This window comes from Nyctereutes procyonoides, unplaced genomic scaffold (assembly GCF_905146905.1).
Source record: "Nyctereutes procyonoides isolate TBG_1078 unplaced genomic scaffold, NYPRO_anot_genome, whole genome shotgun sequence".
Lineage (NCBI taxonomy): Eukaryota > Metazoa > Chordata > Mammalia > Carnivora > Canidae > Nyctereutes > Nyctereutes procyonoides.
This window is the reverse complement of record NW_026575043.1, coordinates 39,869,684-39,897,131: the sequence shown is the minus strand read 5'-3', so window position 1 is coordinate 39,897,131 and position 27,448 is coordinate 39,869,684. Positions and strand designations below refer to the sequence as shown.

The 27,448-nt window shown below is 45.4% G+C and overlaps 1 protein-coding gene across 2 annotated transcripts in view; it reads left to right on the top strand.

Moving 5' to 3' along the window:
- LIMK2 (LIM domain kinase 2) overlaps window positions 1-27,448 on the top strand; it is a 58,648-nt gene that overhangs the window by 14,114 nt on the left and 17,086 nt on the right. The window contains exons 1-2 of one of the 2 annotated variants that reach the window (XM_055322688.1): window positions 17,400-17,839; window positions 26,987-27,122. In XM_055322688.1, the coding sequence (XP_055178663.1) occupies window positions 17,787-17,839; window positions 26,987-27,122 (189 nt within the window). In that variant the 5' untranslated portion in view covers window positions 17,400-17,786. Of the gene's footprint in view, window positions 1-17,399; window positions 17,840-26,986; window positions 27,123-27,448 lie in introns of those variants that run through there. The other variant, XM_055322687.1, reaches the window with a different exon arrangement.

Sequence of the window (27,448 nt, the reverse complement as noted above, 5' to 3'; positions counted from 1 at the left end):
GATGACATGAAGTCCTCAGATGGAGCCTGATAATTTGCCCTGGGGAGACTGTCTACTTTGGACCCAACTGACTTTTGCCCAGATTGGAGGAAGATCTTCAGGGCTGGGAACAACTGTATCTGACCACATAAGTAACCTGGTTATGAGGAGCATGAGGCATCAGCCTGAATAGTCTTTTAAAATCTCTGATGAATTCAGAGTGTCTGGACATAGACCTGCTGATAGCAAGACCCTCCCTTGCTTCCAGCCTTCCAGCCATTCGTACTTCATGATTCCCTTCCAGCCTTGCTCTTACCCAGTTGAGTTAGTTACAATAAAGGAAATGACTTTTCTTTTCCTCTTCCCCCACATCTTTGTTTTCCTAGTCACAGGGTGGAGCTAGATATTCAATGGAGAAATTGCTGGGGTTTGGCCCAAACTCTCCTCCCTTCTCCTTACACTTCCCCATCCCCCACCCCTCCATCTGCAGCCACATTCGCAATCCTGCCTCTGAAAGCCTTCCACCGGATTCTCAGGTGCCTGGGAGAATAGAAAGTCACTGAAGGCTGGAACCTGGGACTGTACAGCAGAGGCCAGCTGACAAACCTCCTGGAAGTAGCTTAGTCTGATGCAGTTGGGTTTTTGTCCAGGATCCTTCTGATCCCTGGATGCTTGTCTGTCTAGCCCTCCTACTTTCTCTCCTCAACCTTCCCAACAGGCCTGTTTGGACTCTAAGTACCTCTGGCCTCCCCTTTCCCTGAACAGTGCCACTGGTTCTAGAATTGGGGCCATTCTCTCTGAAGCTGTCTGGAACTGGCTCCCCTCTCCCTGGGGAAGGCCAAGGAAGCAGCCAGACTGCATGTTGTTTGTAGCTGAGGTCAAACTATGGAGCTGGCATGTTTTATGGGGACTTGGCATGTTGGCAAACCAAAGAACCTTGACAAGTTTTTTGATGATTTCACCCTCATCAGAAGTGCTTATCTAAAGAGGGGGGGTTGTAGGAAGAGGGAAAACTGCCTCTATTAGTCTTTATCACCCTTCCCTGGGACTCTCTTGCTTGACCTGGTTCCTAATGGCATTGTCAGAAGAAAAACAAAACAAAACAAAACAAAAACAAAACCCATACTTAAGGCTCCCAGGAACCCTTCAGGGCCTCCTTTCTCAGGATCTCAGATACAGACTCTTTGAGCTTTCTCTTTTGAGAAGTGATTTCTAATGCCTGTGCTCTGGAAAAGGAATAATACAAAGAGAAAGCTGTTGGGAGCCTGGGTGGCTAAGTGGTTGTCTGCCTTTGGCTCAGGTCGTGATCCTGGGGTCCTGGGATCGAATCCCACATCGGGCTCACTGAAGGGAGCCTGCTTCTCCCTCTATCTATGTCTCTGCCTCTCTGGGTCTCTCATGAATAAATGAATAAAATCTTTAAAAAGAAAAATAGAAAGCTGTTGTCACTTCATTGGTCAATAGACCATTTCCGCTAAATTTGTGACTCCAGGAAAGGCGAGTGAAGAAATTGTACACGTAGCAACCAGAGACTGTGGTGTAATGGGCTGGGTGACAACAGGATATCTTCTTCTTTTTTTTTTTTTTAAAGATTTTATTTATTTACTTATTCATGAGAGACACAGGCAGAGGGAGAAGCAGGCTCCATGTAAGGATGCAAAGAGCCCGACGTGGGACTCGATCCCGGAACTCCAGGATCATGCCCTCGGCCAAAGGCAGGCACCAAACCACTGAGCCACCCAGGGATCCCCAACAGGATATCTTCTATGATGCTGAAAGTCATGCTCACTTTTCTCACCCACACCCGCCAGCTAAACAAGTGCAGTACATCATAATTATAGTAAGAGCTACCGTTTATTGAGTGTTTATTATGTATAGACACTGTCCTAATAAGAATTTCACATTTGAATCATGTAACTGAATCCTTTTTAAAAATATTTATTTGTTTGTTTGTTTGTTTGTTTGTTTATTTCAGAGACAGCCAGACAGATAGTGTGAGGGGGAGGGGAAAAGGGACAGGGAGAAAGAGAAGCTCAGCGGGGAGCCTGATGTGGGACTCGATTTCACAACCCATGAATCATGACCTGGCCAAAACCAAGAGTCAAGTCAGATGCTTAACCAACTGAGCCACCCAAGTGCCCCGTCTAACTTAATTCTTTTAACAGTGTAATAACTATAGTACTGGTCATACCTATTTTACAAATAGAGAAAGTTACTTGCTCACAGTCATGGAGCTAGTAAGTAGCATACCTGAGATTTGAACCCAGGCATTCTGACTCCTTGCTTTACATTCCTGAATATAGTCATGTCATATAACCTCCCTGAAGTTTGCTTTCCTCTTCTGTACCTTCAGAGTAACTCACCCTGCCTGCCATACACTAGTGGTGTCAAATAACATCAAAGGGTATGGTGCAAAGGCTTTATGAACTCTCAAGTGTCAATAAAAGTGCTGTTACATTTCTCCTGGGTCTCTGGCCTCCTGGCATGGGAGTCTGTGGAACAACCCTGCCCTCTGCTGTTGTAATGTTGATGTTGCTGCTGGATTTATGAACCCAAGCTTTTGATTCTAGTTTGCTTATTTGTCTAGTATATCTCTAAGGAAACAGCCAGCCAGCAACTCATTAAGGCAGGCTGTTAAACAGGGAACTGGGGCGTGCCTGACAGGACAACCACCTGGGCCTTCCTCAGCCTCCACAAGAGACTCCAGCTTGAACACACTGTGGGACTCCTAGTATGTAGCAGCAGTATGTGACCTTCAACTTGCCTTTATACTGCTCTGTTTTTGGAAAGAGAGAATGAAGATTCCAAAGAAACCCCACAGTTACTGTCTGGGGCAGAGATGAAGACATCTCTGCCCCAGACAGGGTGCAGGGTGGAGCCAGGGAGGGATGACAGATATTTATTAAGCATTACATTGGGAATTTGATTAATAAATTTGCACTTTGATTATCTGATTCAACTCTTACAGTAACCCTACAACCCCATTTTACACAAAAACAGGAAGGTCCAAAAAAGTAGAACTTGCTCAGAGTCACACACATTTGAACTCAGATCTCCCTGGCTCTGAAGAGGGTCCTCTTTCCATTGGGACTCCCCAGAAAGAGTAGTAGACTTGGCGTCAGAAGAGCTGGATTTGAGTCTTTATTGAGCCAAGCTGGCTGTATAACTGTTGGCAAGCTCCTGTGTCACTATGAGCTTTAGTTCCTAATCAATAAGATGTAATAAAAGTAATCCACCTCATGAAGTAGTTGTGAGGATCACAGAGGTGATGGATAAGAAAACACTCTGAAAACTTGAGGATAGTATAATGTAAAGGATTATCAGCAAGCAGCATATAGGCAACTTTGTGCTGCTTACATTAGCAGTTCACATACAATTTTGAGCATCATTTGCTATATTAAAGGCAGCAAATTAGATGCTATTCGGGATACAGATTTAGCATAGTAGCCTGGTCTCCTAACTGGCTCCCTCAGCTGAAAAACAGGTAATAATGTAGAGCATTTCTTTCTTTTCTTTTTTTTTTTTTTTTTTTTTTTTTTTAGTGTAGAGCATTTCTAATAATGGGCTCTGGTCTGGTTTCCATTCTCATTGCCTTGAAACAGTGTTCCCTTAATAAGTTTCCAGGGGACAGCTGCATCGGTCCATCAGCTGCTCTTCAGGCTTTATTATGTATGACCTCCCAAATTGCACTAGAGATTGTAGAGACAAGCGAATGAGAGTTTGGAGTCAACCTGTTTGAGTTTCCATCCCAGTTTATCTTGAGTCAGCTGACCTTGAGTTTCTTTGGCAGTTTCCTCATCTAGAAAAGGGGAAATGAAATGCTTCCTACCTCAAAAGAGTGTTATGCAGATTTTTTAAAAAGATTTTTATTTATTTATTCACAAGAGACAGAGAGAGAGAGAGAGAGAGAGAGAGAAGAAGAAGAAGCAGGTTCCATGCAGGGAGCCTGATGTAGGACTCGATCCTGGAACTCTGGGATTATGCCCTGAGCCAAAGGCAGATATTCAACCAATGAGCCACCCAAGGTGTCCCTGTTATGCAGATTAAATTTGATCATGTATTTAAAGCCCTTCACACAGTGCCTGGTCATAATTAGGACTTAATAGACATTAGCATTTATTACTAGTGTCTTTGTCGCTCTTGAAACATTCTCTTCCCTTGGCTTCCATGACATTCCATACTCTCCTGGTTTTCCCCCCACTTTTCTGGTCATTCTACTTTGCTTATCTTCTATCCAGTTCTGAATTGTTGCTGTTTCTCCAGGCACAGTCTGTTTCTCCCTAGGCAATGTCACCAACAGCTATGGCTTCTATTGTCTTCCACACACTGAAGACCCCAATATTCATATCTACAGTCCAAACCTTTCCACTGGGCTCTAGTCCTGTCTTTGTCAATTTCCCCTGTCCATTTGAATGTCTTCCAGGCATTTCAGATCCAGCTAGCCTTTCAATCTTCCTCCTAAAACTAGCTTCTCTTCAGTATAACCTGTCCGGTTGAATGGCATGACCATCCGCCCTACTGCCTAAGTCAGAACCTGGAAGTACTTCTTAATACCTCTTTTCTCTTATCCCATATCCACACCTGTCAGTTTTATCTCCAGGTAATATTTTGAATGCATCCATGTCTTTCTATTTCGCTTACCACCACTCTGTTCCAGGCTGCCATTGTGTCTCCCCTGGATAACTGCAATAGCCTTCTAATCCATCCTCCTTAAAGCAGCCAGAGTGAATGACCTTAAAAAAAAAATCTGACCATGTTACACTGCCATCTCTCCATCCTTATATTAACTCCATCACGTTGCAGGACTCTTAAATAAAGACCAGTCCTTAATGTGGTCTGGTCTCTCCTAGCCTCCTGCTCTCTCGCTACTTCACTCTCAATGTTCTTCACAAGGTCCAAAACACATCCTGCTTTCTTCTCAAAGACCATTGTTCCTGCTGTTCTCTCTGCCTGGAATGACCCCTCACTCTCCTTTGGGCTAATTAACTCCTGCTCATCCTTCAGATCTTTACTCGGATGTCAGGGAAATAGTTATAAAATAGGTCATGGCCCCTGTTTTATGCTTTCTTTTTTTTTTTTTAAGATTTTATTTATTTACTCATGAAAGACACAGAGAGGCAGGGACACAGGCAGAGGGAGAAGCAGGCTCCTCGAGAGGAACCTGATGCAGGATTTGATCCCAGGACTCCAGGATCATGCCCTGAGCCGAAGGCAGATGCTCAACCACTGAGCCACCCAGGGTGTCCCTGTTATGCAGATTAAATTTGATCATGTATTTAAAGCCCTTCCACACAGTGCCTGGCCATAATTAGGACTTAATAGACATTAGCAGGGACACCTGGCATCCCTATTTATGCTTTCATAGACTTTCTCTTTGAAGCTTTTTTTGTGGTTTTAATTTTATATTTATTCATTTGATCATCTCCTTAATGACATCCTGAGACCTCTAATATTCTGTAAGTAAGTATAACCTAGTCATGGCTATGGGACATTTTGCCCCCCATTGTGTCACCACTGAGCACATTGTTGGCATGGGGAAGATATGTGTTGAATGAATTGCCAGGGGTGGCCAAGAGATATGATGTAAGTGAGGCCTTTCCCTGCCCTTCCCCTTCCCCTTCCCCACATCCTTCCCTTAGCAGCCACTGTGGCTGCAGTTACTGTAAGTGGCAGAGAGGAGTAAGTTCCAGACATTGGGTTGTTTTGGAAAATTGCCTGCAAGTGTTGAGAAGTTAAAGCTTTGTCTTCTTCCCCTAAAGGAGACAGAGAGGATGACCTAGCAGTCTTGTCCAGTAGCAAGTCTTGAGCTGTACTTCTCTGTAAGTATCAGCCAGACACAAAGAAACCCTGGAGAGAACAGTAGGGAAGAATGAGTTTAGCTACTCTAGACCAAACTAATTATGAATTGAAATCCAGCAAAAATTTTAGCCATAAATTTCAATTCTAGTCATAAGTTTGTTTGAGGGGGAGAGAGGGTAGAGGGAGAGAGAGAATCTTAGAGGGGCTCGATCCCACAACCCTGAGATCATGACCTGAGCCAAAATCAAAACTGGGATCCTTAACTGACTGAGCCATCCAGGCGCCCTATTTTTTTAATTTATTTATTTGAGGACGATAGAGAGCAAGTGCACAGGGGGAGAGACAGAGGGAAAGGGAGAGAGAGTCTTTTTTTTTTAATTTTTTTTAAATTTATTTATGATAGTCACAGAGAGAGAGAGAGAGGCAGAGACACAGGCAGAGGGAGAAGCGGGCTCCATGCACCGGGAGCCCGATGTGGGATTTGATCTCGGGTCTCCAGGATCGTGCCCTGGGCCAAAGGCAGGCGCTAAACCGCTGCGCCACCCAGGGATCCCGGGAGACAGAGTCTTAAGCAGACTCCATGCTGAGCATGAAGCCCAGTGTGAGGCCCAACATGAGATTATGAGACCACAACCTGAGCCAAAACCCAAGAGTGGGATGCTTAACCAACTGCCACCTAGGTCCCCCTATTTATTTGTTTTTTATATTTTATTTATTTGTTTTAAATATTTTTTTATTTATTAGAGAGAAGCGAGAGCACGAACAGTGGGGAGGAGCAGAGGGAGAAGGAGAGGCAGACTCCCCGCTGAGCAGGGACCCCCCCCCCCCCCCAGCCAATGTAGGGCTCAATCCCCGGACCCAAGTTCACGACCTGAGCCAAAGGCAGATGCTTAACTGACTGAACCACCCAGGTGCCCCTGTTTTTTATATTTTAGAAAGCTTTGAAGGACAGCATTAGGTGAAGATGTACAGTAAAGTATAGTGTGGGAAAAAGTGGAATACTTAATAATAATATCTTTTACTTATGGGTGATTTTTGGCAGGGAGTGGGGGAGTAGGTTGGCGATTCTCCAAGAAGTTGGAAATGAAGTTTGTCCTGTAGGGTTTAAACTACTCAGATCTACATGTAATAAGAGCAGTATCATGTGGTCATTAAGAGCACAGACTCTAGAACCAGATTACTTGGGTTCAAATCCTGATTCTTTCATTTATTAGTTGTGCATATTGGGCAAGTTACTTACCTTTTCTGTCCTTCATATCCTCATCTCTAAAATGGAGATAACAAACCTTCTCCCTAATTCCTAATGGAGCGGTAAATGAGGAAAGTCCTGTGTAGTACTGGGTAGTAACAGAGTCTCACATGGAGTGAGCGCTGATAAGCGTTAGCCATTTGTTATTAGCTACTAGGGAGCCAAATGCCTCTCAGAGCTGAATATATGAATCGGTGATTGTTACATATCTGAAGAAGTAGTGCGTTTTTTTTTTTTCAATTAAAAATTAGTTTAAAAGCCAGTGGAATAATGAGTGGCCAGCAGTGAAACAGAAAGTGAAAAGTTAGTGAAGCAAAACTAGTAGCATGTCCAGTTAAAAATATTGAATCTGGATTTGGTCTCCAGAAGGGGGTTCTTTGGTGTAGACAGGGCTGGTTTGGCTGGCTTGCTTAGTGCCAGAATGAAATTTCTCTCCATGGATGCTTATTGCTCTTTAGGTTCATGCTAACAGAATAACCTTCTGATGCCTAATTCAGCTTCTTGGGATTCTTGATAACAGAAAGGGTCTGGAGATAGTACCTGTATGGAGGATGTAGGTATTTTAATTCCAACTGTGAATTCATAAATGGTCTGTGGGGTTGATAAGTGATTAGAGCCATTGTAGGATGTCTAACCCTTGCAGAGTACCATGAAGTCCTGTTTCTGGACCTCCTAGGCCAAAAACGAGGCCTGAATTAGGGTCATTTACCAAGGTAATGATAGCCTTGGAGAGGTCTCTGGGTGGCCAGCCAGTCAACCTTTCTCTTACCACAACCTCTTCCTTGTGTCTCTCTTTAATATTGGCCTACTGCTAGATTATTTATTTATTTATTTACTTACTTACTTACCAACCTAAATCCTTCCTTTTACAGAGGAAGAAATTAAAGCCCAGGAAAGTTTAATGGTTTGCCTCAGCTCACACAGCAAGTCTATTTTTAGCCAGCTCAGATTTCAGGCCAGGGCTCTCCTCCTGGCATTACCTGGAGACTTATTAAGGTATCCAAAGCATTTTTTTTCTGGTGCATCCAGGAGAAGAATGTCTATATAATCACAGCTGTGGACACTGAATGTTGGACATTCAGTTATATTATAGAACAACAGGAGATGATTATCTATAAGAGGTCACAACATCATTCTTAACTGCTTACAGCCCATACAGGCAGATCTCAGCTGTTAAAATGACCAGCTCAGTAGAGATGTTGCTTGTTAATGAAGCCATAGTTTGCTGTTAGCGAACACTAGCTGGCCAGCAGACTTCATGTGGACACATCTGCAGCCAGTGTAGACTTGAAACATAAATGCCCGTTCAAGGAGACATATATATTGACAACTAAAGACCAGCTCTGTCTTTGGTGATTCAGGCTTTATGTTCCATTCATTGGGAACCTCTGCTTGCTTAAACACCTCTGATAACTCTTCAATGCCTGTGGGTGACTCTCACCTGACAGATCTGCCTCTTGAGGATCTGCCCTTGCCCTCTCCCACCATCCTAGCCTCCTCTATGATCATCCTTCACACATGCCCTGCACTGCATCTTATGGACCATACTCTGTTATACCTTAGTACATTTACATATGTTGTTCCTTCAGGCTGAAATGCCTCTTGTCTGCCTGGTAATCAGCCTTTAGATTCAACTGCTACATCTTGTCCCCTGTGAAAGAGCCTTGCCAAATCCTTTTTTTCTTTTTAAGATTTATTTATTTATTTATTCACAAGAGACACACAGAGAGAGGCAGAGACACAGGCAGAGGGAGAAGCAGGCTCCATGCAGGGAGCCCAATGTGGGATTCGATCCCAGGACTCCAGGATCACACCCTGAGCCAAAGGCAGATGCCCAACCGCTAAGCCACCCAGGCATCCCAGCCTTGCCAAATCTACACTGAACCTTTCCCATCAAACAGAGGAGACTTTCTTCCTCTTTGTTATTATTATACCTCAATTATTGTCCTGTCGATATTTTTTTACACATCTAACATCACTCTTAGCATAAGAAATTCTCTTTGTATCCTAGAGCTTAGCCGAGTGCCCAGAGTGCAGTGGGGGTGCTCAGTGTTTGTTGGACAAATGATGTTTTTGTCAAATGACCACCTTTCTCTTTGGACATGTGGATGAAGCCCTTTCAGTATGCATTATCACCATCATTTTTGCTCTGCAGTATTCTCCCAAGCAGGAGCTTTCCTTCTGAAATGAGAGTATGGAGTAATATCTCTGTTTATAAATGTCATTATAAAGCCTGAAACCATCAAAGCTCAAAGGATGGCATGGCTTCTACATTGTGGCAGCTAATTTGCCTTGAATTTTTCCCCCAAGGACTAGAATCCCCCTTCCTGGGCAGTACTGGAGGGGTGCTAACAAATTCTCCTTCATGTTTGTCACTATTACCAGGAAAAACCTTCTGAGTACCTCAGGCCAGGTTTGAGGATAGTTTTCTTCTGTCAGTCATCTTCTGGTCATATCTTCCTGAGGCTGCTCTGTGGTGATCCTGCTTAGATCAGAGGGTGTCCACTGGGCTCCCATCAGTAGCACTGACTCACCTATTTCTGAAATTGACTAATGTCAGCCCTTGTGTTTTGTTTCAGTTCCAAAGGTGGTCTTTTCATGAGATCACCCTATATACTGGAGTCATCTTTTCCTACAATACCCTGAGTACCACTACAATGCCACTGAAGAAAAAAGAGAGGCAGCTATGGGGTTACAAATGAGTAAGAATAGCACCAGGATGGTGAAAGTCCCCAGCAATCCAAGGCTTTCCAAAATTTCAACCACTAAACATTTATTTTTTAAGCTTAATTCAGAATAAGAAAGTGAACAGCTTATCTTTGAATCATTTCCTCATTTGTAGCTGGGAGGGTAATAGCGATCTATCCTGCTCGCCTCTCAAGGTTAGTGTGAAGGCAACCAGGTGGCTCAGCGGTTTAGCGCCGCCTTCGGCCCAGGTGGGATCCTGGAGACCTGGGATTGAGTCCCGTATGGGGCTCCCTGCATGGAGCGTGCTTCTCCCTCTGCCTGTGTCTCTGCCTCTCTCTCTCTCTCTCTGTCTGTCATGAATGAATGAATGAATGAATGAATGAATGAATAAATAAATAAATAAAATCTTTAAAAAAAAAAGGTTAGTGTGAGAGAAGAATGAAATCAAGTGGAAGAGCCCAAAGGAAAGAATAAAGTAGTAAATTCAGTATTCAGTGTGCATCAGAGACACACTGGGGCTTGTTTAAAATACAGATTCTTGGACACGGTCTCAGCAATCCATACTATGTAGGCTTCAGTTAAGGCCCCAGAATCTTCATTTTCAGCAACTGTCCCTGAGAGTCTGATGCAGTCTTCTCTCTACCACATTTCAGAAATACTATTGCAAATCAAATAGCAAGTGTAAAATAGTTATTTGAGACAACTTTACTGCTTGAACCTGGAATCCAAAGACTTGGGTTAAATCCCAGCTCTGCCAGTTCCTAGACCTGTGACCTTGAATCACAGCCTTCTCTGTGAACCGTATTTCCTCATACATAGAAAGGAGATGGCAACCTCAACCTCACCAAGTTTTGAGAATTAAATGAAAGCATATGTGAGCAAGCCTACCTCAGTGCCTAACTCATGGAACTTAGTGTTTTGCAGAGCGGGAACCAAGTGTCCACAACTTCTGGAATGTGGTGTCATATTAACAAACACCCAGCAAAAGATAATCCTTGGCATCCATCTTAAGTGTCATGGAAATCTGGATAGAACCTTAGAGAGTTAGTCCAATCCTTTGATTTACAGCTCATGAACTTGAAACTAGGAAGGGAAGATGGGAAGCTCAAGATGCATAAGGATACACAATCACATGAAATGTGTTTAGTTTTTAGATGGAAAATTATTTCCCAGTATACTGAAAAAAGAAAAAAAATGAAAAATCTTTGTAGCATAGTAGTGGAACCACTATTAGTAACTTTTGAGAAACCTCAGAGAATGGGGACAGTATCCAAGTATTTTGATTATTTGATCCACACCTGCCATATAACAGGGATCCATTAGCAAAATAAAGGCAGAAATAGCTGATTCAGTTTTCAAAAAGAAGGAAAAAGTAAACTCATAATCCTTTTGACTTTTGATCAAATTAATCCTTTTGATCAAATTCTAGTGAATTCTATGGAATTTTGCAGATGATAGAATAGATGGACAGTGAACACTTAGAAGAGAGCCCATCACTAGGATTCAGTGGTAGTGAATTGGTCATGACTTCATGTTTTCACTGAATTGGAAGTCATGAGACACTCTCTTGATTTCCACAAGGCATTTGGCAAGTTCTGACAGTAAGAATGTGAGCAGGAAACCTAGAAAAATCAGGTGCAGGAATTCAACACACCCAGCAGTTTGAGGCCCTGTATTGGAGAGGTGAGATTCCTAAACACCTTACTAGGGCTCACGCTGAGAAAAAGGCATGGGATTTGAGGTCAGCAAGGCAGCTTTTAATCTCAGTCTTGCACTTCCCAGCAGTAACCTTGGATGAATCACCTAACACCTCTTGACTTCCCTTACCCGGTCTGTGCTATATAGGTATACCTTGTGAAGTTGTTGCAGGGATTAAACTAAATGAAGTATTTTCATTTTCTGTAAACTGAAAATGCTTTATAAATATTAGTTACCATCATCACTCTAGTACTGTGGTTGCTCATAAGGGAGTTCCTGAGTCACATGTTCATGTAGTGGGCATCTCTGGATGCAATGTGAATCTGCTATGGGCCGCATGTAGTTTGATCTGGCACTAGACAGATACTGGCTTAGAGCCCTTCCTGTGTGTGGTGCTTAGGGACACATGAAGGGAACTCTTCCCGGAGGACATGGAGTGCTCTGTTGGAACTGGACCTGGAAAAAGGAGGAGACATCCACCAGCCTGAAGATGGAAGACATTACAGGAGGAACTAAGTCAGCAAAGGCTTGGGAAAACCTATGTGGCTGGGTCAAGAAGTGGAATGGGGCAGGAGGTGGCCAGCTTAACCCTGTTGGGGAAGCTGGATAAATAGCCCCAGGAGAGTGAGTGGCTTAGTCAATTAAGTGGCCAACTCTTGATTTCAGTTCAGGTCATGATCTCAGGGTTGTGGGATTGAGCCTCACATCAGTGGGGAGTCTGCTTCTTTCCTCCCTCTCCTGTCCCTCCCCCTGCTCTCCTGTGCACCTTACCCCATCCCCTCACCCCCCCCTCAAATAAATAAATCTGGAAAGAAAGAAAAGAAGAAAGAGAAAAGAAAAGAAAAAGAAAGAAAGAGAAATAACCCCAGGAGTCTGAGGTGTAGTACACCAGGTACGCTTTGCCTTTGGAAAGGGGCACTAGGGGGAAAATGTGAGGAGGTGGGACTTGGGGCTCCTTTTTTTTTATTTAAGATTTTATTTATTGGGGCATCTGGGTGGCTCAGTAGTTGAACCACCTGCCTTTGGCTCAGGTCAGGATCCCAGGATCCCGGGATCGAGTACCACATCAGGCTCCCCACAGGGAGTCTGCTTCTCCCTCTGCCTATGTCTCTACCTCTGTCTCTCTTGTCTCTCATGAATATAAAAATAAAAAGCACACATAAGTGTAAAAAAAAAAAATGGAAACAGTATCAAAATGGGCAGCCCCGGTGGCACAGGGGTTTAGTGCTGCCTGCAGCCCAGGGTGTGATCCTGGAAATCCAGGATCGAGTCCCACGTGGGGCTCCCTGCATGGAGCCTGCTTCTGTCTCTGCCTGTGTCACTGCCCCTCTCTCTCTCTCTGTCGCTCATGAGTAAATAAATAAAAAATCTAAAAAAAAAAAAAAAGGTAGAAATGAATGCTATTTTTATCTCTGCCTCTAGATGTCTCACTACTTGAAAGGTGAAACAACCAAGTAGTGGAGTCTTCCAGATGATCTCTAAGGATTATGCACCTAGAGTTTTTAAACAGTGGGATTATAGTATACACTGTATCTGATACTTGGATTTTTTTATGTAACATCTCACTCAGGACAACTTCTGTTTCAGTACCTGGAGTCTACCTCATTATTTTTTTTTAAGATTTTATTTATTTATTCATGAGAGACACACAGAGAGAGAAGCAGAGACACAGGCAGAGGGAGAAGCAGGCTCCAAGCAAGGAGCCCGACATGGGACTCAATCCCGGATCTCTAGGACCACACCTCGGGCTGCAGGTGGTGCTAAACCACTGTGCCACCGGGGCTGCCCTACCTCATTATTTTTAACAGCTACATAATATTCTGTAGTAAAAAAAATAATAATCTGTAGTAGCATGTGTAATTGTATTTAGCCCACTCATTATTGGATACATGACTGTTCCTAATCTTTTAGTATTAAAAAGTACTAGATCCATGTCCTAGCTCATTTATAGGAATATTTCTCAGGGCAATTTTTCTTTTTTTTTTTTTAAGATTTTATTTACTTATTTGAGAGAAAGAGTACAAATAGGAGGAGCAGCAGAGAGAGAGGGAAAAGGGAGCCTGCTGTGGGGCTGGATCCCAAGATCCCGGATCAAGACTTGAGCTGAAGGCAGACGCTTAACAGACTGAGCCACCCAGGCACCCCATCTGGGTAAAATTTCTATCAGTGGAATTTCCAGGACTCCTGTTTTAGAAATATGACTGCTACAGTCATGTTGAAAGAGAGGAGGAGCAGAGGCTGGACAAATGGTCAGTAGAGGAAGGTGGCAATGCTCACCTTTCAAGGCTCAGAAGCTATGGAGTCCCCGGGAGCTCCCTTTCTTGGTTGGAGTCCTCCTGGCCAATAGAGGGCCCCACATGAACACAGTTCCTTGGACTTCAGATTTTTCTGACCAGAGCTGCTTTTTGAGGAGAGGTCCTGGTGATTCATGGACTACTCACTGGAGTGCTCACTTGGGGCTGCCAGCCTGAAAGGCTATTGCCTTCAACCTCTTGCATCTCAGCTGATTCTTCAGAATCAGCTTGCTTGGCTCCTCATCAGGTTTTCAACTTGTGAAATGTGCAGGAGATTAGTACCTCTCCTGCCATTTTATCCTGTCTGTAACTGCCAATCCAAGGATCCTTGCAGTTGCCTCTGGCATCCATAACTGCTGAATCCTCTGCCTGCTAACCTAGGGACCTAGAAGAGCAGCTTTCCGTCCAGGGCCAGTATCCAAGGACACGAGGGGGATGTATAGTCTCCAATGTGACCTTTCACCTCCCAGTTCTGGGTGGTTTAGTCCCTTTGAAGTTGTCCTTGAGGAACCACATGCTTGGGTCTGAGCAGCCAGCAGCTTATCACATCTGGTGATCAGTCCTTCAGTGGTTCCTCCTGAAGGCTGGATTTATGGAGGTCAGATGGATTCCACCTAGGAGGGGCTTCCGCTCAGGACATGCGGAGAGGCTGCTCCCCTCTTTAAAGAGGAGGCGGTTTTCATGGCATTGAGAAGCCCTCATACTAGTTCCCCACACACCCACCCACCTACTGAGTCCTTTGTAAGCTGAGTGAGGGGGAATAGAGAACGCCTGCAGCCTCCTGCTCACATTCCTAGACACCGACTCACTGCACCCGCCGCCGCTGGAACAGCAGAGCTGTGTGAAATGTCAAGAGGAGTTATGCTCATGGGCTCCCTGGCCCCAGTCTCTTTGTGGCTTTCATTTTCTTCCATCTGCACTCTGTTCATCAGATGAAAATCAGAGGGTGCAATTAGAAGATAATTTGCTAGTTCCAGACTTAATTTGGGGCCCCCTTCTTGCCTGATCAAATTACAAGAGAACATAATAGATTTTTGGTGAGAAACAGTTGGCTCTATTGCTGGGAGAAAGAAAGCTCCCAGCTCTCCAGCTGGATGAGCCATTTCGTATCCTGTGTGTTGTTTCCCATTTCCAACCTTCCTCTTCTGTGGCTCCTGTGTGGCCCTCAGGTTGGGATCTCAATCACCTCAGAGCTGGCTCAAGAGGTTTAAACTCAACTTGAGATGCAAGGAAAACAGGGAGCCCTCTGCACCCTTATAGGGTTGACAAATGTTGGAGCCAGAAGCTATTTAGAGACTTAACCAAGGCCCAGACAGAGGCAGTGACTTGCTGAAGGCCACATAGCTAGCTCATAGTGGTAGTAACAATAGTCTTAATGATATTAGCAGCTAACATTTATCAACTCTTAATGTGTTCCAGACTCTGTGCCAAGGGCTTACACACAGTGCATTGTCGCATTCAGACCCAGACATTCTGGCTCCAGGCCCAGACCAGGCTCTAGCATAGTGATGGTGGAGCTCAGTATAAAAAGCCTGGGTTCGAATCCTGACTTCTCTCACTTATACAGCTGAGTAACCTCATACAAGCAATTTAAACTCTGTACTTCAATTCCTCCCTCTGTAAAAAGGGAGAGAGCATAGCACTACTGACTAGTGTGGGTTAAATTCATTTGTATGTGTGAGTGCTGTGAGCAGTGCTTGGTGCAGGGTGAGTGCCCATCCAGTGCTTACTCCCTGCTGGCTGCCTCTGGGGCTGGAGTGTGGTGTCTGTGTGCCAGTAGATAGATGTGGCTGAGTTCTGCAATTGTGCCAAAAGCTGGTCTTCACTATTAGGGCAGTAGACAGAGTGGTTGAGTTCCTTGGCTGCAGAACAATTGACAAACTATATTCCATTGCCTGTTTTTGTATGGCCTGTGATTTTTACATTTTTTAATGATTGGGGTTGGGGAAGCAAAAGAATATTTCATGGCACATGAAAGTTACATGAAATTCAAATTTCATTGTCTATAAATAAAGGCTTATTGGAAAATAGCCACATCGATTTGTTTACATTTTATATATGGCCACTTTGGCACTGCAGTGACAGAGTCTATATTTGTGTAGGCCTGCAAAGCTTAAAATATTTGTTCTTTGGCCCTTTATGGAAACTCCTGATCTACAATCATACTGACTAGGTTTGAAACCCAGCTGCACCACTTACCAGCTGTTTGTCTTCAGGTTATTGATGAAACCCTTCCAAACCTCAGTTTCCTTATCTGTTAAATGGGGATAACATCTACCCCATATATTGGCAATTTAACTCAGATAATTAACAGATGGAGAGCGGTTAACACAGAGCCTGGAACATACAAAGTGTTTAATAAATGGTAGCTTATAACAGGGTGCAAACACAGTCTCTCTTATCACATTCATTGTTACCTGTGTGCCCAATCAGTAGAGGAATAGGAAAATGTTCCCTTGTAACCCAGCCACCACCTTTGTCATAGACTTTCCTTTCACAGTGACAGGGTGACTTCAGTAGAGAAGAATGTGTGCTTGGTGGGAGAGAGCTGCTCAAGTCCAACAGAGGGGTCTGGATGTGTCCCAATCCAGCAACCTTGCTTCTCCCCTCACAGTCCTGCAGCCAGAGGGATAAGGGGCTTTCTTAATGGTGGACTCTGGTTTGGTCATCCCCTCAGCTGGTGCTTTTCAGCCAGGCTGCCCCTCCAGATACTTAGGCCCATCATCCGCACAGGCACTCCCAGCTTTGTCCTCCATCATGCCCCATTTTTCAGCCTGGTTGCCATGGCCACAGCAGAAGCAGCACCACTGCCCCCTGGGGCCAATGGATGGTGTTCTGGCAATGAAAGAGAGGTGATAGATGACCTGGACTCCGGTTTGTGCTGTCTCCAACTTGCAGAAAGGCTTTAAGGGAGATATTTCCCCTAAAAGAGAATGAGCTCTGGGCTCACATGGGCCTACATTTAAATCCCAGGCCTGCCACTGACTAGTATTTTGGCCGTGGGTTAGTTAGCTAATCTCTCTGAACCTTGCTTTCCTTGTTTATGGAGATAATTCCCATCTTGGAGCAATATGAGAGTGCTTATACAATGCTTGTTACATGGGGAAACTTCAGGTGTCACTTAACCCTCTAGGCCTTGTTTCCTCCTGCTCAGCATAGCTCTGCCCAGAAATGGAGTGGCAGCCCCCGTTGGCTAGTTCTGGGGGCTGTCCCCAGGCCAGGCAGAGGGAAAGGATGAATGGGGACCCTAGTGCCAGGACCCAGTAGATGCCAGCTCAAAGCATCTAGAGGGCAGTTCTCTGGACCTGGGTCTCTGTAGACCTGCCTCCCCTGCCCAAGAGACACCCCCCACACACACCGCTTTCAGGGGGGCGTGGTTTGGCCTGGAGTTGGTATCCCGTGCTTTCCTTCACCTCCGAGCAGAATTAACTATGCTTTGGGCAGCTCCTCAGGCTGGGGACACTTGGGGGTAGATGTGCTCTCTCTCTTTCTCTGCCCTGCCCTTCCCGGAGCTCAGAGATGGACGCTCAGCCAGTCCTGGTTATTGTCTGCGGCGCTAGCCTGCAGCCTCCCTCCAGCCCAGCTCCACCCCTTGCCTGCAAGGTCTATTTCCTAATAGCTGCTCCAACCACACACCTCGGTTCCGCGAGGAGCCCCTCCTCTTCCTCCCTCCCTCCCTCCCTCCCTCATCAGGGGAGGGACTGAAGAAGAAGGCTAACTTGACAGCAGCGCTTCTTTCTTAGCTAGTCACCGGCCCCAGCCCAGGAATCCCTGTGTGTGTGTGTGTAGCCTCTGCAGAGAGGTGGTTCTCTCGGAGTTCTGAGGATCCACCGGAGCTTCCGAGAACTGGGGAGGAGCCATCCCAGCCATGACCCCCTGCAGGAATCTGCCGGGGGGCAAGTGGCCCGGAATCCTCACGTCCCTCTGGCTTCTCCGGAGGGAGAGGTGAGCCCTGGGCAGCCCGCCCACAGCCAGAGGTGCCGAGAGCCGTGGGCCTGTCATGGTGGCCGTCTGCAGCCAGCCTGAGGCACTCCCAGACGGGTTTGCAGCTGAGCTTGTTTATCTGGTGTGGGAAGAAGATGGGGAGTTACTTGTCCATCCCGGCTTACTTCACCTCCAGAGACCCCTTTCGGTGAGTTGGGCTCTGAGTCCCCCTCTCCATCTCCTCTAATGGCCCCTGGTCCTGAGGGGAGGGCAGAGGCCTCCCTAAACCTGCTTCTCAGATTTCATGTGTCCCTTGACCACCGTTTTCTGTCAGGCAGAAGCTAGCAGAAGCTCTTCCCAAGCAGAATAGGCCTGGTGAAGCTTCCCACCATGTTCTAGGAATGGTGAGGTGAGGGATATGCCCAGACGGAGGTTCCAGGGGAACTCTGGCTCTCCTTCCTTCCCAGGCATACCTGAAAGAGCCTCCAAAAGAGGGAGTGACCCTGCCTGTTCTTGGTGTTACTGCTTCCGGGGGAAGAGCACAAATAGGGTGCTTTCTTCCAGCTTTCACGTGTCTTACCTGCAGGCCGTGCTGTCTGCCAGGAATTTGTCCCAACAAGCAGGATGGACAGGTTTTGTCAAACAGCATGTTAGAAGCTGGCAAGGCTTGGGTGTGGGCAACCTGGTACACAGTAGGTGCTCTATAAATGTTTTTCTCTATTAAGGGCAGGCACATTTGCCTCTGGCGTTAAGGGGTTCTGAGCTCCCAGGTGAGTACGGTTGCTAGGGAAAGACTGGGCAGGGCTTCCAAGAGTGGGGCAATTGGCTTTAGACTGTTCCTGAGCTTCTGGCCACCACTACTGGCCCCCCTCGGCCCCCGCCCCCCACAGGCCAGATCTCCAGGCCTGAGACCTCTGCTGGCCTTTTTCTGTGGGGTTTCTCAGAGGGAGATGTGGAAACTTTCTACTTCTGACCTGCCTTTCTTTGCACTCCGCCCCACCCTACCTCCAACAGAAACTCCCCAGGGGGTTTCTGGCCCTCAGGGTCCCTCCTGAATGGAGCCATTCCTGGCCAGGGTGGGGCTTGTTTTCATTCTTTGGGAGCAGCCTGTTGTTCCAAGGGCTGCCTCCCCCTCACCAGTGGTCCTGGTCGACCTCTCCCTTTTGGCTTCCCCAACCCAGCTTCATGCCCAGACCTCGCTGCCAGGATACTAGTCAGGTGGCCATGCTCTGAGCAGAAAAGCAGAACACCATGTGGTTTCACGGAATTACTGGACCCTGGTAGAGTGGTGGGAAGCCTTTGGATTTGGGGGAGGGAGAAGAGAACTAGTCCTCAGTGCTGACTCTTCAGGCATCCTGCTGGGCACTTTATCCTTTAATTCTCTCAAAGCCTGCGGGCAGTATGTATCCCCATTTTAAGGAAGCAACCACCTTCAACAGAGTTAACTTATGAGGTCTCTGGTCAGCCTTTCCCATCTTCCTGCGTTTGTTTTCATTCTTCAGGAGGCTGCACCTTCCTCTGCTCACACCTCCTCCAAGGGCAGTCTCTGCTTTCTTCTCCCAGCAGAGAGAGTCCAATAAAAGGGCCCCCCATAGTTTGCCTGGCACATTGAAGGGATGGCAGAGCTTCTTTTCTGAAGAGCCAGTGTGAATTGATCTTGAGTTTAAGAGCAGATTTTGCCATGTGGAATCGAGTATTGAAGTAGCCACTAGTTTAGACCAGAGCCTCATTAATCCCCCTTACTCTTAGTCCTGGAAAGGCAGCTTGGGGGAGGGGTTGTTCCGTTAGGAGCAGGGAATGCTGTGCCCCTCTTAATCTCTGGGGACAGGACATAACTCAGGAGCTAGAGCAGATAATGAACTCTGAACCTGGCCTTTTTTTTTTTTTTTAAGATTTTATTTATTCATGAGAGACACAGGCAGAAACATAGGCAGAGAAGCAGGCTTCCCATGGGGAGCCCGATGTGGGGCTTGATCCCAGAACTACCAGATCACTGAGCCACCCAAGTACCCTTCAACCTGGACTTTTTGAGGGTCATGCCACCAGTGCCCCCCCAGGTTTGCCTATTCCTTGTCCTGCTCTGTCTCCGTGCCTCTGGGGAACCTGACTTCCCTCTCTACCCTAGTTCTTGTTTGCCCAGCTGGAGTCAGGGGGGTACTGACTCATTTTAGCCCCCTCACCTCCCCCAAATGAGAGGCCGCATTCCTGGAGCCACTTTTGGAGAGATGGCCAGCGTGCAGGGCTCTGTACCCCACAGGAGGGACCACCCAGACCTTCTGCTCTCCCAGGTATCAGTCTAATCAAACACCACAGTCACTGGTCAGAATACTGCTCCCACCATCAGCTCCCTCCCTTATTACAGAGCATCCCTCAAGGGCTCCTCTCTGACCAGGTGCCAGTCCCCTCCCTGGGCTTCAGTTTCCTCCACTGCAGAGCATAGGAGTTGGACTTTCTGGGCTTCTGAACACAACCCTTGCCAGATTCTGTGAAACAAATTAAGTCCTTGACCCCAAGTGTCTGGGGGAGTACAAAGTCCACAGGAGTTCTAGGGCTGTGGTTGCAGGAAAGTGACGCAACCAAATTCCACGGGGACATGATCAGGCGTGACAATGCACAAGGGAGGGACGAGGGAGCGGGGAATGAAGAATGTAATTTCTGTACCCTGTACACCCCCTGCCTGCCTGACAGACTGCGCTCAACAGAGTGCACAGTTTTCCGCCAATGCCACTAGTGGAGGGGGGCGGGGGCACAATTATAGGTGTGCTCCCGAGTAAGAAAACGCCTCAAATTGGAATTTACAGAAGAGGTAAATTAAGGAGTCACTTTTGTCTGACATCTTTAAAGAATTTTTCTTCTATAGAATTTCCCTTATTGTCCAACATAGATTTAATGGGTTTGATTTACACATTGCCTCTTGAAGAAAACAAGTGCATCTTTTTATTCTAAAGCAACCCACATTTAAAGGGAAAAATTATTCTTAACTCTGCCCAGCTTAGCAGTAACATTTGGCAGCTGCTTTAGTTCCTTTAGGACTCTCTTACCTGAAAAGTGAAGGACTCAGATCAGGTGAGTAATAACTTCGCAACTCCTGTGGCTCCTCAGAGACACACAAGCTCTTCTCTATTTTTTCCTAATCCCTTAACTTTTGTATGATGGCACAAATTACTTGAATATACAGGTTTCTTGGCTTTTGGTTGGAACTGAATCAACACACTTTGGTAACACTTCTTGCTTTCTTGCTGATCAGAGGCTTATAATGTGTTAGGTTAATTTTTCTTTAGCAGGGTAACAGCATAGTCCATAATAATTACAGTCTTATTGACAGCCTGTTTCAGTCTACAGGGTCTGCAGGAAAAAGGAATAATAATGAAAATTCAGTGGCAGGAGACTGGGCTCTGGTGGGCCAGCATCTCAGGACCCCTGTTATATCCACCCTTCTGTTCCTAGAGAGGACTTGGCATGCCTGGTCACAGTACCCTCAGGCTGTGGCAGAAAGACCTGCCCATTTCCCCTTTTTTAGCCCAGTCAGAGCTTAGAGGCAAGGGGCTGGAAGCAGCTTCTCCCCAACAGTCTTTCTGCTCATTCCAGAGACTAAATATGAACATCCAGCCAGGCCTTTACCAGGACATGGGAGGGCTTATTCTTTAACCTTTGAAAATCCATTGTAATAGTGACTACTTCAACTACCTAAGGTTGAAAACTTACCTGTAAACATTTGGTCTGAAGAATTTGCATGTGAGTGAGGGCGGGCCCATGTCTTGTCTCACTTGGCTTCTCCCAGCATAGCACCTTGCCTGTTTGGTCTTGCACATCCTAGATACACAGTAACTATTTCCCAATTGATAGGAATTGATAATAATCAATTGGTTTCTCTCTCTCTCTCTCTCTCTCTCTTTTTTTTTTTTTTTTTTAGTTTTTATTTATGAGAGACATATAGAGAGAGGCAGAAACATAGAGGGAGGAGCAGGCTCCTCGCAGGGAGCCCAATGTAGGACTGTATCCCCTGACCCAGGATCACGCCCTGAGCCAAAGGCAGATGCCCAACCACTGAGCAACCCAGGCGTCACAATCAATTGGTTTCTAATTGATTAAATAATTCATTTTAGGACCTTCTCTACTCACAGAAATCTGTTTGGTTCTGGGCCAAGATACAGATCTATACTGCTTAGGCATGGGAGGAAAAGGAACCTGTCTACTTTTGCCCTTGGTGTTCTCAAATTAAAAAAGGGAGGGAGGGAAATGAACATTTACTGGGCACCTGCTGTGAGCCTAGGATCATTCGAGATATTTGTAAGTAATTCTCATAAACTCATGAGATTTTATCATCACCAACGTACAGATGTGTAGACTAAGCCCCAGAGTCATGAAATAACTGGCTTGAGGTGACATAGATAGTAAATGGCAAGCAATGAAGGCATGTGGACCCAGGTCTTGAGTTATTTGTAAGAATTTCAACCTGATTATCTTTTTTTTTCTTTTTTTCTTTTTTTTCTTTTTTTTTTAACCTGTGTGTTCCTTGCTGACTCCAAAGTCCTAAGTTTGGGGTCCCTGGCTAGATTGATCTATAGAGCATGTGACTCTTGATCTTCGGGTTGTGGGTTCAAGCCTCACATTGGGTATGGAGATTACTTAAATATGGAATTGTTAGGGGTGTCTGGGTGGCTCAGTCAGTTAAATATCTGACTACTGATTTCAGCTCAGGTCATGATCTCAAGGTCCTGGGATCGAGCTCCAGATCAGGCTCCATGCTCAGTGGGGAATCTGCTTCAGATTTTCTCTCTCCTTCTCCTTCTGTCTCTCCTCTTCCTCCCCTCTGCTTGTGTACTTGCTCTCTTACTATATCTCTCTAAAAATAAATAATTTTTTTTTAAGTCCTTAATTTGGATCTGAGCTACCCACTGAAGTAACCATCAAGGTTCAGTTCACTTTGTGGCTACCCAGGCCCTCTATAGTGCTTTGAGAAAGGAATTTTGGATATTGTTCTTAGTGCATGTGGGCTCTCCATGATCTCTTCTGGCTGGAGGGTTTTAGCTCTGTTCACTCTGGTTGCTTGGGAGAGGGTGGTAACTGATGCCTCAGACCTCGGTTTAGGGCTCTGCCACCAACTCCACTACTTCTAAGCTGGATGCTCTTGGGCAGCCTGCAGCTAGGGCAGATTTTGACTTTCACTTGAAACCTTAAGAAACAAAGCTGGAAAAAAGCCTTAGCTTTGGGAGAAACATATTGTTGCTGTGGCCTCCAAGAATCTGAGGGGGGATTTTTGGGGGTAGCACCTTAAATTTCCAGAGTGTGTTTTGGATTCTCAAAAAGGCAGAGACTGCTGGGGAACACAAGGCTGTGGGCTAAAGGAAGGAAGAGAATCATTGTGCCATTTAACATTCAGTACTTGGATTTAAGGAGAAACCTTATGAAGTGTTAACACTCAAAGGGACTTGAGCTCTTTGGGCTCCAGCCTCCTTATTTTCACAGATGCAAATCCTGAGGACCAGCTTAGTGGATGTGCTGCATTACTCAGGTGATGTGGTCTAGTGAAAATGGCCAAGTACACACACGTTATAACTCCAGCTCCATCGTGTATGTGTTGGGTGACTTTACAAAAGTGACTTGACTCTGCTTTTCTGTCTCTGGTCTATAGAACAGGGATAATCCTGTAATCTTGCAGGATGTGATCAAGATTAGAGATCAAGTAAGTAAGGCACCTCATACAGCACCTAAAATATGGTTGGCATTCAAGTAACAGGTAGCAGTAACTTCTTAATATCTAAACTCAGTCTCTTAAGTCTCCCACTCCAGTGAGAACCAATTGTGTTCTCTGACAAAACCGCTTAGAGACCCATAACCAGCCCTCCGATCAGCTGTTTCTTCAGACACCTGTAGCAGCTGACTTTGACTCTGTAGCTGGCCATACCCTTCAAAGGCATTCCTTGACACAGATGTGTGCACTGGTAATGTCGTTCTCCAGGCAGGTGTTCTTCCCAGAAGCCTGGTGTGGCTCTCCTGCATGTCTGCACTCGTTTGTCTCCCCACTCTCCTGGGCCTGGCCAGGGCTACTTGCAACAAACAAAAGCAGGATATTGGCAGTAGAAAGGAGGACGTGTTCTGGTACTCCTGTGCCCTGCAGCACACATACCATTGAGAGGGTGTAACAGGGCCCAGGAACTGCATTTGGGTGCAAATAGACATGCACAAGCTCTTCTCCACTGCAGACAGGAGAGGAGCAAGACTTGGTGACTGAGCCACAGAATGTTCGCAGTCCCACCTGGACTGCTGGTTCTTGCCACTCCCACCATTTTTAGTTTGGAAACATCTGCAAAGGGCTTACTCTCTTGTGCCCTTTGTTAGGTGCTGAATCTACCAACAGTAAATGGGACACTGCTCCTGTCCTCAAGGAGCTCACAATCTAGGAGCTTCAAATCAGAAGCTGGGAGGCAAGAAGGAAGCCCCCCACTTCTAGTGCTGGCCCTTTGCTAGGTTCCTCATACTTACTCAGAAGTGGATTTAATGTCCTCACTGTTACCCTGAAAGTAGGTAGTGATGTCTCCATTTCACAAATGAGAAGTGAAGCAGCCAGCCCAAGATCAGTTGTGGTAAGTGGTGATTCTGAAATTTGAACCTTAGATCATTTAGGGAAAGACCTAGATATGCACAGAATTAGGGGCATCTGGGGTATGGCCTAATTCCTTCATTTTACAGATGGAAACTATACCCACAGAGAGAAAGGGCCTTGTCCGAGGGCATGTAGCTCCCAAGAATTTGAACCAGACCTCTTTCTTCCCAATTCAGACCTCATCCATTATGCTTTTTATGTTGAGAGGAATTTGAGCTGCATGCCCAGAATAGGGTCTTCCCCACCATCTCCTATAATTCATAATTCTTGCACCATTCTAGGTACTTCGTGTCCATACTCTTCATGCCATACTCAGCTCTTAAGTCCCTGAAGTTCATCATCCAAAGAACAAGAAGAAATGCTTTAGGATAACAATGGCTGATGGCAGAAGCTATCAGTGTTGAACAGCCGGGGGGAACTGGACACTCCATAGAGAGAGATCCTCAGGGTCCTGCTTCTCTAGACCTCCCTAGCTCAATTGCTTTCTGTAGCTGCTTCAACTCCTTCCTGTCTCCCTCCTCTACCTCCTGCAGTGCCCAGAAGTAGTAGCACCCATTGTGATCTCTCACCTTTCATAGTTAAGTTTTGTTTAGACTTTCTCTTCCCCAATTCATTATAAGCTTTTGGAAAGTGGAGTAGGGAAACTTGCATGTCTATCTCATATCTGCAGTGCCTAGCAAGCTACTATAATAATACCTTGCTTTGCTCTTCACAATTTGCAAAAGGCTTTCTTCATACATTAGCTCACTTAGTCTTCACAGTGCTCTTTGTAGCAGGATGCTATTAGTCACATTTTGTCAAGGAGGAAAAGCAACTGAGAAAAGTTGTCCAGAGCTATCCAGCTAGTGGAGGAAGTGGCAAATAATGTGAGCAGCTAGCATTAGCATCATCTTTAAAAGCAGTTAACACTTACTGAGTTCCTAGTGTACTTAGCCTTTACAGAAACCTACATAGAGTTTGATACTGCTTCATTTTCACAGTAGTCCATTTTACAGATCAGAAAACTGGGTCAGAGAAGTGAGGTTAACTTCCCCAAGATGTCATAACTTGGCAGGGTCAGGATTCACACTAAGAGGCCACTCCATCCTGCCTCTCAGGAGAAAGGATGTGGCCAGGTGGGTGGTACAAAGTCTTGACAACAAGAATAGAATCTTCACTGGGAAGAAAGATGGCATGGGCTCAGCATTCCTGGAAGCCCTTAGCTCTGGGTGCTGAGAGACTCAGAAATGAGAAGCTTATCTTGTGTAGACTTGGCCCGAGAACACATTCAACCTGATGGAGGAGTGGAGCTTTACAACCAGATAACTGGAGGAGAAAGGAGCTGTGGGTCTAACATGTATATCGTGCACAGTGCTAATGGAATTTTGCCCCCACCCCACACACACACATTTTAGTTTGAAAATTTTCAAATATATAGAATTGAAAGAATAGTTCAAAGAATACCCATGTATGCTTCACCTAGATTAGTTGACTTTAAGTCACTTTCTCCAAGTATGTACACACAATGTATTTTATTTTTGCTGAACTGTATAAAAGTAGGTTGTACATATCTTGACCTTCACCCTTACTGTTTCTTCTAAAAATTCTTCCATATAACCAAAATATCATTGTTGTACCTAAGAAAATGGGTAGTAATTTCACAATATAATCTAATGTATAGCCCAAACTCAAATTTCCTCAGTTCCAAAAATGTCACTCAAGGCTGTTTTGTTTTTCTTTTTCTTTTTTTAAGATTTTATTTGTTTATTCATGAGAGACACAGAGAGAGAGAGAGGCAGGCCCCATGCAGGGAGCCCGACGTGGGACTCTACCCTGGGACCCTGAGACCACGCCCTGAGCCAAAGGCAGATGCTCAACCAATAAGCCACCCAGGCATCCCTGTTTTGTTTATTAATCCAGAATTGAATCCTAGTTTTAGGTGTTAAATTTGGCTGCTGTGTCTCCAGGCTTTTTTAATCCCTGTACCTTTTTCCCCTTATGTCATTAAGTTTTTGGAAGAATCAAGACCAGTAGTCTTACAGAATGACCCACATTCTGGATTTGCTTGATTGTTTCTTAACACTTAACATAATTTTTTAAAAGATTTTATTTATTCATGAGAGACACAGAGAGGCAGAGACTCAGGCAGAGAAGCAGGCTCCATGAAGGGAGCCTGATGTGGGATTCCATCTCGGGACTCCAGGATCACTCCCTGGGCTGAAGGCAGACCCTGAACCGCTGAGCCACCCAGGCGACCCTTAACATAATTTTTTTTAACAAAATTGTTGCATCAGCAGTGGTGTTGGCGATGGGTAGGTTTTTGAAGAACAGAGATGATTGAGCTTTGGTTCATCAAGATACTTGTCTAGACCAGAGGTTCTTAACTGGAGCCATAACCAGGGTTCAGTCTTCGACACACACACATACCATACCTAAATAATATGCACATTTTCCTTGTATGTGTCTTTTTCTAAGAGGGTTCTTGACTCTTACTAGATTCTCTAAGGGCTTCAAGACCCAAAAATGTTTAAAAAAAAAAAAACAACAACACTAGTGTGCTAAGTGAGGCAGGCAATATAGAGCTTGTTTCTGGGATCCCCACTCGGAATTGACTTTCCTTTGAGAGGAGAGCAGTAAACTGTACTTTCCCCCATCCTGGCTTTGGATCAAAGAGAGATCTGTCCATTTTGTTGTTAAACCTGGGAGCTAGAGATGGCCTGTGTAGCCTGGTTCCAAGGATCGAGAAGAATTTCTTGTCTTGCTTTTCAGGTGTTCAGAATGCCAGGATTCCCTCACCAACTGGTACTATGAGAAGGATGGGAAGCTTTACTGCCACAAGGACTACTGGGGGAAATTTGGGGAGTTCTGCCATGGGTGCTCTCTGATGATGACAGGGCCCGTCATGGTGAGTGAGTCCCTCTTGGCCATCAGAGTCCACTCTGGTTCCCCATGGCCTTTCATCTTCTAGTCTTCCATCAGCCAAGGCCTTCCCTTTTATTTCTTCAATCATTTAACAGATATTTGTTGAGTACCAATCAAATGCCAGGTAAGATTTTTCTGTGAAAACTTAACAATCCAATATTGGGAGTGGGTGAGTGGATGGGCAGGGAGGATCTCCAATACAATGGGATGAATGGCTCAAGGGAGCACATTACAGGTTGATGGGAAGATATACCAAAATTGGGTGCAGAGAATGGGAATGAGTTGGAATGGGTTGTTAGAGGTTCCACC